The sequence below is a fragment of the Hordeum vulgare genome, chromosome 1H, assembly GCF_904849725.1.
Source record: "Hordeum vulgare subsp. vulgare chromosome 1H, MorexV3_pseudomolecules_assembly, whole genome shotgun sequence".
Taxonomy (NCBI): Eukaryota; Viridiplantae; Streptophyta; class Magnoliopsida; order Poales; family Poaceae; genus Hordeum; species Hordeum vulgare.
In genome coordinates this window covers 62,017,744-62,028,612 of record NC_058518.1, presented here as the reverse complement: position 1 = coordinate 62,028,612, position 10,869 = coordinate 62,017,744, and the positions used below count along the sequence as shown (strand labels likewise).

Sequence of the window (10,869 nt, the reverse complement as noted above, 5' to 3'; positions counted from 1 at the left end):
TCATGATGCATTTATTGACCCCGAAGCATATATAGACGAGGACGATTGTTATTAGTTCATGTCAGGTATTCAACTATTATACTTCTTCTCCTTCTTCTCCTTCTTCTCCTTCTCCTCTTCCTTCTCCTTCTCCTCCTCCTCCTCCTCCTCCTTTTTCTTCTTCTTCTCCTCTTCCTTCTCCTCCTCCTTCTTTTACTTCTTCTTCTCTTTCTCTTCTCCTATAGTTAGCTAGGGTTCCACCTAAATGACATAATTAGCTTAGTTAGCTCCAAAATGGCCTATTTAATAAAAAATGACCTATACTTAGCTAATTATCCTCGAAATGACATAATTAGCTCCAAAAAGGCATTCTTAGCCAATTTAGCCCGAAGAAGGGGACAAGAAGAGAAAAAGAGGAAAATGAAAGCAAGGAAGAGGAAAAAGGAGAAGAAGGAGGAGGAGAAGAAGAAGGGGACAAAAGGATAAGAAGAAGGAAGAGGAGAAGGAGAAGAAGGAGAAGAAGAAGGAGAAGAAGAAGGAGAAGGAGCTCCCGTTCCTTCTCCTTCTTCTTCTCCTTCTTCTTCTCCTTCTTCTCCTTCTCCTCTTCCTTCTCCTTCTCCTTCTTCTCCTTCTCCTCTTCCTTCTCCTTCTCCTCCTCCTCCTCCTCCTTTTTCTTCTTCTTCTCCTCTTCCTTCTCCTTCTCCTCTTCCTTCTCCTTCTCCTCCTTCTCCTCCTCCTCCTCCTTCTTTTACTTCTTCTTCTCTTTCTCTTCTCCTATAGTTAGCTAGGGTTCCACCTAAATGACATAATTAGCTTAGTTAGCTCCTAAATGGTCTATACTTAGCTAATTTCTCTCCGAAATAACCTATATATACACTACTTCATCTAGTATTATTTTTCTAACTTTCTTATTTGTCATTTTGCAGATTACCTTCACTTCACGGGAAGCTTGGTTGATGGAATGCTTGAAGATGATTTCTTGTACCATGTGTTGTATTGAAACTATTGTAGTATATGAATATATGAAACTTTGTATGCACGTGGATGAAACTAGTGTAATATATGGTTTGGTACGGATGTAACTTCCATAATATGTATGCACTATGGATGAGAGTTATTTTAATATGGTTATGAGTACGGAAAGATATTTATTTATGTCAAATATATATATATATATATATATCCTGATTATTGTTAAAAATGCTGGATATAACAAAAAACAAATAAAAAAGGGGCTGGTTCCCCTCTTTGCCGTCTGCCCCCACATGGCAAAGGGGGGGAGGCAGACGGCAAAGGGGGGAATCTGCCCCCCCTCTCCCCCCTCTTTGCCGTCTGCCCCCACATGGCAAAGGGGGGGAGGCAGACGGCAAAGGGGGGAATCTGCCCCCCTCTCTCCCCTCTTTGCCGTCTGCCCCCGCATGGCAAAGGGGGGGAGGCAGACGGCAAAGGGGGGAATCTGCCCCCCTCTCTCCCCTCTTTGCCGTCTGCCACCACATGGCAAAGGGGGGGAGGCAGACGGCAAAGGGGGGAGGCCTGCCGTTAACACTTAACGGGGACGTTGCAATATATGCCGTCCCACTTATTTTGCCGTCTGCCCCCTCATGGCAAAGATTCTTTGCCGTCCGCTTTGTGAAAGCAGATGGCAAAGAGCCTCTTCACCGGATTTTTTTTTACCGTCTACTTTGCCGTCTGCTGACCGACGGCAAAGCCTTTGCCGTCCGTGGTAGCCCCCTTTGCCGTCCGCCTTGGCAGACGGCAAATTTCTGAATTTCAGTAGTGGGGCAGGAGATGGTGAAGATTCAGCAGTTAAGGCTACCAATTCAGATGTTGGTGTTGATCTTATAGGAGCTCAGCTTGGGGAGGTGGATGCGAGAAATTGCCCATTTCGGAGGAGAGCATTATGCCTCAGGATTCTTCTCAGCGTGACATAGCCGATGACGGTACCAACCAAGTAGGGGTACACCAGGAGGTGCAGGTGGATTCTGTTCAGAGGACAAGTAGTTCTGATTCCAAAGAAACCATGGAGGTGCCAATTCCTTCTCTAGACCTCAGGGCTGATAATGCTAATATGGGTGAAGAAGGAACTCGGGAAATGGAGGTGGGCGTTTCGGGGAGGTCATCAGATGGCAATATACATGATGTTGAACCCACAGTTTCTGGTGAAACAGGCATGGAGGTTGGGCATGAAGCAGCAATGGGTCTTGCAACTTCACAAGAAATTCCAGGATGAGGAGATAACAATGACGAAGCTAATGGAGTGGCCAAAGAAGTTGTTCAAGAAGATGCAGATACACATGAATTGGATTTATCTGTTCAAAAAGTTGATTCGGCTTTATGTGGTGATGCTGTATCTCAAGGCTTCATGCCATATCGCCTTGATGAATATATTCAGAGGCATCTGTACGTGAGAACTCTGTCGAGGGATTTGCTCCAGTTGCAGCTAGATGAAGGCACATACTTGAATTCAGATGTTACACTGTCTTCTGATGAAATTCTCAAACGCCAGGTACAGCTGAAAGAATCTGAAGAGAGCGAAGCAGCAGCCCATGAAGAGATTCAGCAATGTAGACATGAGCTCACGAACCTGAATATTGTTAAGGGACAACTTGAATTAATCGTGGCTTCTCAGAAACAGGAAATTGACGCTAGCAACATCAAATGTGAACAGGTGGAGATCGAGTTGCAGTCCTCCAAGGAGAATGCACAACAAATTTTGAGTGAATTAGCTGACTGCCAATCATTGCTGGAAGCTCTACAAAAGGAGAACATAGAGCTAACATAAAACCTTGCTCTTGAGGAAAAAACCAGAAAACAGGTCGAGGCGCAGCAAGAACATCTGTCTGGTGAAAACGATCTTACTTTTTGTCGATCTTACTTTTTTGTCAACCTCGCCGGCCTTTCTTTTTTTCGATCTTACTTTTACTTTTACTTTTTGTGCTGGCCTCAGCCTGGGCATCTGCCATCCGTAAGCTTTTTCTTCGTATTGTGTTGTGCTTCCAGTGCCCCCACCCCGACCCCTGCCCTTGATGTTCCCTGTTGGAATATAGTTCACGTGTGGTTTGGCCCTTGGCAGACGTTTCCAATAAACAATGGGGATGCTGCTTCCTTGTTTTGATAAAAAGATCCTCGCTTGTTTTTTCAGAACCCAAGTTTATGAGTTTACAGATATCATGTTTTTGGCTTACTCATGCACGTACTTCCTATTACTGGTCCGAACCCGATCTTGCCAATTCTGGTTATCAGTATCCATGATATCTTGTTCTTTTTTGCGAGGAGGATACCTCAGATCATGTTTTGTGCTTTGGTCTTCTTTTTCGTGTGAAGGGTGTCGAAGTATATGTGGATTGCTCAACATTCTCCACCGGTCCAGACTGCTTCTTGTTCTTCTGTGTGAAAGGGTACCTTGGATATTGTAGATTCCTTACCATCTTAGTTCACGTCGTTGTGTTTTTCTGTTTTGGTTAATGGTTGAAAGCTTTCTTGTATATAATATGTTTCATGGTTAACCTGTAAAGCATAAGACCGATAGCTATGATTTATATTAAATATATAGCCTGGTGCTCCATATTTATTTAGACATTATAGTTGTGTACCACCAAACAGTATGTTTTTTTTCATTCGAATTGTGTACTAACTAACTATTCGAGTTACCTGTTATATGATCATCTCAGATTTGTTTTTTGTCGCTGCTGTGATAATTTTAAGGGATATGTATTTTCTCTGGTTCATGTTGTCAAAGCTATGGGAATGTGTGTTTTTACCCGTTATATTGTTAGAGTGTTTTGGTTCATGTTTGTTTTCATGATGTGTAGTTATCGAAATTGAGAGGTCCTGCGACGACATCAAGATAGTTTTCTTATTTGTTGATGTGCAATTTAACTTTACCAAACAGAATAAAGATAGCTAAGAAGAAGAGCATATAATTGAGATAGGCTTAGTCATGGTCCCGATCATAATCCATCCTGCTTCTTGGGTGTTCACTGTATATCTTGTTACGATGAGACACACTTCCCATTGTGTTATCGTTCTAATGAATGTACCCAATTATTTCTTCCTTCCCATTGTGCTACAAGGATACGTCGGCGCCCCTCATCCTCCCACCTACAGCCAGCCCGCCGCCGCCATCCCCAAGGCGAGCTATCTGGGCTAGGGTTCACCGAAAAAAGGAAGAAATAACGCTCACATCCCTCCCTATCAGCAGCAGTGATTAGATTTACTTTGAGGACAACCAGAGACTGCCATAAAAAAACTTTGTTATGACGTGAAACTGCCAGGCAAACCCGTTTGCTTGCTATCCAACCCCCAGTGACTGGTCACCAGTTATCTTTCCCGAATTATTTTTAGTTTTGTGTGTTATTTAAGTTGCACCACAAGTTAAATGCTACACTGATCAAGATCAAGATGTTCTCTGCTCTTATTTTTCTTCTAGATTTTTTCCTCTTCTGCCCACTTGTTCTTAAGTTTGAGTTTTATTTGCTGATTTTGTGTATTTTGGACGCAGTTGGTTATGTGGTGGTGCTACTGGTAGAGATCACACATGGTCAAGTATTAGCGGACACAGTTGTGGCCGAGTCACAGAAGATCAGTCAACGAGAACAGAGCAAGCAAGGCGAGACCTTTATCGATATATGCACTACCACAACAGATACAAGGCTCATACTGATTCTCTTATGCAGGAAGCAAAGCTTAAGCGCGACATCCAGTGGAAGATATCCATTTCTGAAAATAACGATTCCAAGATAAAAGATTACTCTTGGGTGATAAATGGACTGAACAGGCTTTTTAGATCAAGGCGTGTTCTTTCATATTCTTATCCTTTTGCATTCTACATGTTTGGTGATGAGATTTTCAAGGATGAGATGACTCCTGAGGAAAGAGAACTCAAGCAGAATCTCTTTGAGGATCAGCAACAACAATTAGAGTTCAATGTTGAAAGGTTATCTGGCTTCCTTGAGAAGGATTTTCAAAATTTTAGTGATGAGGAGGTTATGGATACAATGAAGCATGTTATCAATCTTTCCAATGTGGTAGATAGGCTCTGCAAGCAAATGTAAGAACTCTGCTCAACAAAGTCCCTGTCAGTTACCTTGAGAAAATATGTTTAGCCAGTGTTTGTGCAAAGTAAATTGTACTAACTGTGTATTGCCTTGCTGGTATTAGTGCATTGAGAATGATTTGTTGTACCCTCTCTGCATGCCTCATAATATTTCCCCATACAAATCTAAGGGTCTCGATAGAGCATCAGAGCTCCATATTAGTTTGGACTCTGCTGAACAAAGTTCGCCATCTATGAAATGTAGACAGGATGAACACAAGAGTCAACCTGGTTTATGTAGTGAATCAGGTATTTAACTCGCAATATTTCCTTCTTATCAAGGCTTAAATTCATATGAGAAGGATCACCATACTAGAGTTAGTCATTGGCTCTTTCTGGTTGCTTATTTTTTTAATTGAGGTTAGCTGTTTCTGGTTGCTGATGCATATTTTACTACCCACCTTAGGCTCATCTCTTACGGGAAAGCGACCTATTCTTCAGCTGCACGGAGCAAGTTCCGACAATAGTGGACGCTCATCTCACAAGAGAGAAAGAAGAGATGCTCATGGCGGCGGTGCTCTTTTTGATCTCAACGTGCCAGCCGAAGTGGCAGACAAGATCTGAAGCTCCTGTATCTGACGGAACATTCCGCTGCAACTGTACATCTGACCTGTGTTTCTTCAGCTACATAAAGGAATTTGTGTTGTCTTTTGTTGCCCTAGGGCCGCAACCTCGCCCTGGGGTTGTGATCCCGACCAATAGAGCAAAACTTTCAACTTGTCCTCTTGTATATCATGACATGACATGATGCCATTGTGCATAGTTCCTTTGGTGATTAGATTTACTCCCTATCAGCAGCAGTGATTAGATTTACTCGCCCCCTTTGGTGAATGTCAGTGGAACAAATTTTCCGGACCGCAGGTGAAGGAAGACGGTGCTTTTCCACATCAAAAACATCAACTCGTGATGAACAAATTGATGTGTCCTTGCATCTTGTTAGTTAGTAGTATCACTGATGGTGAAGCAGATTTATCTCATATTTTGGATAATTTTGCACCAGTTGCCGTCTATACATCTGGAAAAGGTTCATTTGCAGCTGGTTTTACATCATCTGTAACCGGAATAGTAAGTGGAATGGTTTGTTATTTATTTAACTGCAATTCAAAACATCTATATGTTAATGCTACTCAAACTCCATTATTTATAATAAAAATACATTTAGGGTTACTTTGTTGTCTGCTTGATGGCATTTTTCTATGAATTTCATACGCCAACTGCTGATACAAGGTCTTTATAGGAAAAAAACAAAGGCACATGCCCTTTTGAAAAACCAACAAAGGATTCCTCGGTGAACCCTTAGTTTTAATGCAAGTTCACCCGACGACTACCATATCTTTATGTAGCACTGGAATGCTTGGATGAATTTGGATGGGAGATCTCCATTCAGCTTTTAGAAGCCATGATTTTGTTTGGTTAGTTTGGTTGACAATATAGGTCTATATCCACTAATGGTAGTTATTTTTTATTTGAACTAGCAGTTGTAACAAACATTATATACCTTCGTATGCATTTTTGGTGTTCAGATTTTGCTTTAGAATATTGGCTCACTGCCATTAATATTTTTATGTGAGGCTGTTTTTCAATCATAAAAAAGTTATCTTATTTTTTAACAACCAATGAGAACACATAATGGATGGAATATCATATATTGTGGTCTGTAAGCAACAACATGGCCACAATTGTGTTTCACCTTTGAAATTGCAACTTGAGCGACATCACAGAATTGTGTTTCCATTTAAGATTTTTTTTTCTTGAGACATTTATTTTGTATTTGTATGAATTTCATTTGCTCAACGTATGAGACGTGCGTTGCACGTGCAAGCTCACTAGTATATGTAAATTGACCAGAACGACGAGTAGAATTACGTGAACCACTTTGTTTTGCTGTTTAGGAAACATAAAATGCGATTAGGACAAATCTGGACAGATTTAGAAAGTAACACATGGGGTCATTTCGGAGATGCTATATGTCGTTTCCGGCCTCATTTAAAATGCCTAGATAGGTAGTTCAATTTGTGCTTCACCCCTTGCCATGTTTAACAACATTTCATATAGCCTTGGAAATAAACGGGAGTGAACTAAATAACTAAACGTGGAGTTTCGTCAATATACAACTCGTTGCATATTGAGCTTCACTTAATGTGTAGCGTTTGACTGTTGTGAATTGTCATGACATGCCTTGCATATTTTGGACAATTCATGAATCATATGTGTAGTGCATCGTGTCGTGCATGTGCCATGGTGAATATCATGTGTTGATGCTTGTTTCCGGTTTGCTTCATCTTGATAGAGTTCCTCAAATGTGTCGGAATGTGAGGACCCGTTCGAGTACGTCGGTTCGTCTGCTTCACAGAGTCGTTCTTCTTCCAAGCAGGATCACACACAAGATGATTATTTCCCCAGATATCATTACTATCATTGCCATGCTAGTTCTCTCGTTTCTTTTGCTATGTCTCACTGCCTACCAGCTGTTAAATATCAGCTTCCCAACATTGCCATGAAAACCTCTAATCTGTCCACTACCCAGCAAACCATTGTTTGTCCATGTTACCGTTTGCTTAACCATTTGATAGCGCTGCTAGTTGCAGGAGTAGTTGCTTCCATGTGATAACATGGGTTCCTTGTTATATCACCTTATTAATTCTATTTAAATTAATGCACCTATATATTTGGTAAAAGGTGGAAGGTTTGGCTTTCTCGCCTAGTGTTTTGTTCCACCTTTGCCGCCTTAGTTTCGGCTACCGGTGTTATGTTCCATAAATGAGCGCTCCTAACATGCTTGGGGTTTTTATGGGGACCCCTTAGATTCTCGTTTTGGGATAAGGATTGTCTGGCAAGGCCCAACATTGGTACTGTATTTTCCCAACATATTAATCCTGCTAATACCGAAAAACATAGGGATTTAGCGCTACCCAAGGAGTAATTCAACATAATACAGGGAGGGCCAGTGCTGATGGTGCTGGTCCTAAACATAGTCGTGTGCAGGGCCAACCCGGGACAACTCGGGTGATTTCTATCAGGCCACTGTACGTAGCGCTCATCCAATTGTGCCCTGAGAACGAGATACGCGACTCCTATTGGGATTGTTGGCATGTCGGGTGGCCTTGTTGGACTTGTTTTACCTTGCTCGAGCGTCTTGTGCGAGGGATTCCGAGGATGCTTTGGGTTATCTCGAGGTTGAGGTTTCAAATAGGAACCCGAGGAGATCACGGGTTTCCCTGATCGAGGTCATTCCCTCGCAGCGTGTGATATTTTGTGATGGACTAGTTGGAGCACCCCTGTAGGTTTAAATCTTTCCGAAAGCCGTGCCTGCGGTTATGTGGCAACGTGAACTTTGTTTAACATCCGGTTCTAGATAACTTGAAGTAAGCTTAATTAAAATTTGCCAACTAAGTGCGTAACCGTGACTGTCTCTTTCGTGAGCTCCTTCTCCGATCGAGGACACGGTGGGGTTATGTCTGACGTAAGTAGGTGTTCAGGATCATTCATTTGATCATCAGTAGTTCACGTCCACTATGTGGCAAAGTTGTCACAATCGTGACTCAAGTCCTAGAATCTTAAGATCTTACGATCCAAAATAGCCCCTCTGATTCTATGATTTTGCTCATAGAATCTAAGTTTCTACGATCCTGATGGTTAAGATTCTACGATTCACGATCCTAGCAACGGAGCTCGATCCGATTCAGAATCGCGATTCTGACAACTTTGCTATGCGTAGATCTCCCCCTCTTATTCTTGTACTCGTAAGTTAGCCACCTCGAATAAATGCTTAGTCGCTTGCTGCCGCCTCACCACTTAACCATACCTCACCCGTTAAGCTTTGCTAGTCTTGATACCTTTGGAAATGAGACTGTTGAGTCCGTGTGGCTCACAGATTACTACAACACCAGTTGAAGGTACAGGTAAAGGATATTAAGACGTGAGCGCGATGATTGTTCATTTGGAGTTTCTTCTTCTTCTTCTTCGTCGATCTAGGATGGGTTCCAGGCCGGCAGCCTGGGATAGCAAGGATGGACGTCATTCTTTTTCGTTTGTTTTCGTCCGTAGACGGACCATGCTCTTCTTCATGATGATTGTATGTATTGTACTGATGTGACTATGATGTAGCTTGTGGCAAGTGTAAGCCAAATCCTTATACTCATCTTTTCAGTACATGTACTTGTAACGATATCCATTCTTGCGAAACGATGAGATGCGTTTCTATCCATGTCGAGGCCCTCGCGCCAAAATAAGGGTAGGACTGCATCTTGGGTGTTACAAGTATGCAAAGCTCCACCGATCCTTCTATGGACTGGAGCAAGCATCTCGGAGTATGCTATGCTTCGTACTGCACCTGAAGTGTGCCTTGCCATGAGTGAGTCAAGGGGTACAAGAGTGATCCAGGAATGGATCACTGGACAACGTTCAAAGTCATGCTTAGTAACTAGTGGACTAAGGAATTTTTCTCAATTATGGAGGTGGTAAAAGAGTTCGTCGTAAAGGGTTACGTCGATGCAAGCTTTGACACTAATCCGGATGACTCTGACTAGTAAACATGATTCATATACTGGAGCAGTTATTTGGAATAGTTCCAAATGGCGTGTGGTAGCAGCATCTACAAGATGACATAGAGATTTGTCAAGCACACACGAATCTAAAAGGTTCAGACCTCTTCACTAAAAACCTCTCTCACAAGCAATATATGATCAAACCCCATGAGTGTTGGATTCATTACAATCACATGGTGATTTGAACTAGATTATTGACTCTAGTGCAAGTGGGAGACTATTGGAAATATGCCCTAGAGGCAATAATAAAATGGTTATTATTATATTTCCTTGTTCATGATAATTGTCTATTGTTCATGCTATGATTGTATTAACCGGAATCTGTAATACATGTGTGAATACTTAGACCACACCATGTCCCTAGTGAGGCTCTAGTTGACTAGCTCGTTGGTCAATAGATGGTCATGGTTTCCTGATCATGGACATTGGAAGTCGTTGATAATGGGATCACATCATTATGAGAATGATGTGATGGACAAGACCCAATCCTAAACATAGCACAAAGATCGTGTAGTTCGTTTGCTAGAGCTTTTCTAATCTCAAGTATCATTTACTTAGACCATGAGATTGTATAACTCCATAATACCGTAGGAATGCTTTGGGTGTATCAAACAACACAACGTAACTGGGTGACTATAAAGGTGAACTACAGGTATCTCCGAAAGTGACTGTTGGGTTGGTACGAACCGAGAATGGGATTTGTAACTCCGTGTGACGGAGAGGTATCTCTGGGCCTACTCGGTAATACATCATCATAATGAGCTTAATGTGACTAAGGAGTTAGTCATGGGATCATGTGTTACGGAAGGAGTAAAGAGACTTGCCGATAACGAGATTGAACAAGGTATAGGGATACCGACGAACGAATCTCGGGCAAGTAACATGCCAATGGACAAAGGGAATTGTATACGAGATTAATTGAATCTTTGACATTGTGGTTCATCTGATGAGATCATCGTGGAACATGTGGGAGCCAATATGGGTATCCATATCCCGCTATTGGTTATTGACCGGAGAGGCGTGTCAGTCATGTCTGCATGATTCCCGAACCTGTAGATTCTACACACTTAAGGTTCGGTGATGCTAGAGTTGTAATGGGAATTGTATGTGGTTACCGAAAGTTGTTTGGTCTCCCGGATGAGATCCTGGATGTCACAAGGAGTTCCGAAATGGTCCGGAGGTAAAGATTTATATATGGGAATTCCTATTTTGGCCACCGGAAAATGCTCGGGATTTTTCGGTATTGTA

At 42.1% G+C, this 10,869-nt stretch overlaps 2 protein-coding genes and 1 long non-coding RNA gene across 3 annotated transcripts; all 3 read left to right on the top strand.

Moving 5' to 3' along the window:
- Positions 1–2,288: 2,288 nt before the first annotated feature.
- Positions 2,289–2,817, top strand: LOC123407085. The gene has a single exon (XM_045100128.1). The coding sequence runs from the start codon at positions 2,342–2,344 to the stop codon at positions 2,759–2,761; it is 420 nt and encodes a 139-aa protein (XP_044956063.1). The 5' UTR covers positions 2,289–2,341; the 3' UTR covers positions 2,762–2,817.
- A 776-nt stretch (positions 2,818–3,593) lies between these two features.
- Positions 3,594–5,100, top strand: LOC123407074 (probable E3 ubiquitin-protein ligase ARI2). The gene is made up of 2 exons (XM_045100117.1): positions 3,594–4,111; positions 4,481–5,100. The coding sequence occupies exons 1-2, from the start codon at positions 4,014–4,016 to the stop codon at positions 5,031–5,033; spliced, it is 651 nt and encodes a 216-aa protein (XP_044956052.1). The 5' UTR covers positions 3,594–4,013; the 3' UTR covers positions 5,034–5,100.
- Positions 5,101–5,194: 94 nt separating this feature from the next.
- Positions 5,195–5,849, top strand: LOC123407093. Its single transcript, XR_006612543.1, has 2 exons — positions 5,195–5,323; positions 5,481–5,849. It is a non-coding gene; the product is annotated as an uncharacterized LOC123407093 (long non-coding RNA).
- The last annotated feature ends 5,020 nt before the right edge of the window (positions 5,850–10,869 follow it).

Bases quoted from the DNA above. Each gene is read 5' to 3' on its own strand.
- LOC123407085 (XM_045100128.1), top strand. From the start codon at position 2,342: ATGCCATATCGCCTTGATGAATATATTCAGAGGCATCTGTACGTGAGA.
- LOC123407074 (XM_045100117.1), top strand. From the start codon at position 4,014: ATGTACCCAATTATTTCTTCCTTCCCATTGTGCTACAAGGATACGTCG. The intron at 4,112-4,480 runs GCGAGCTATCTG...TTTTGGACGCAG, and splicing joins CCGCCGCCGCCATCCCCAAG to TTGGTTATGTGGTGGTGCTA.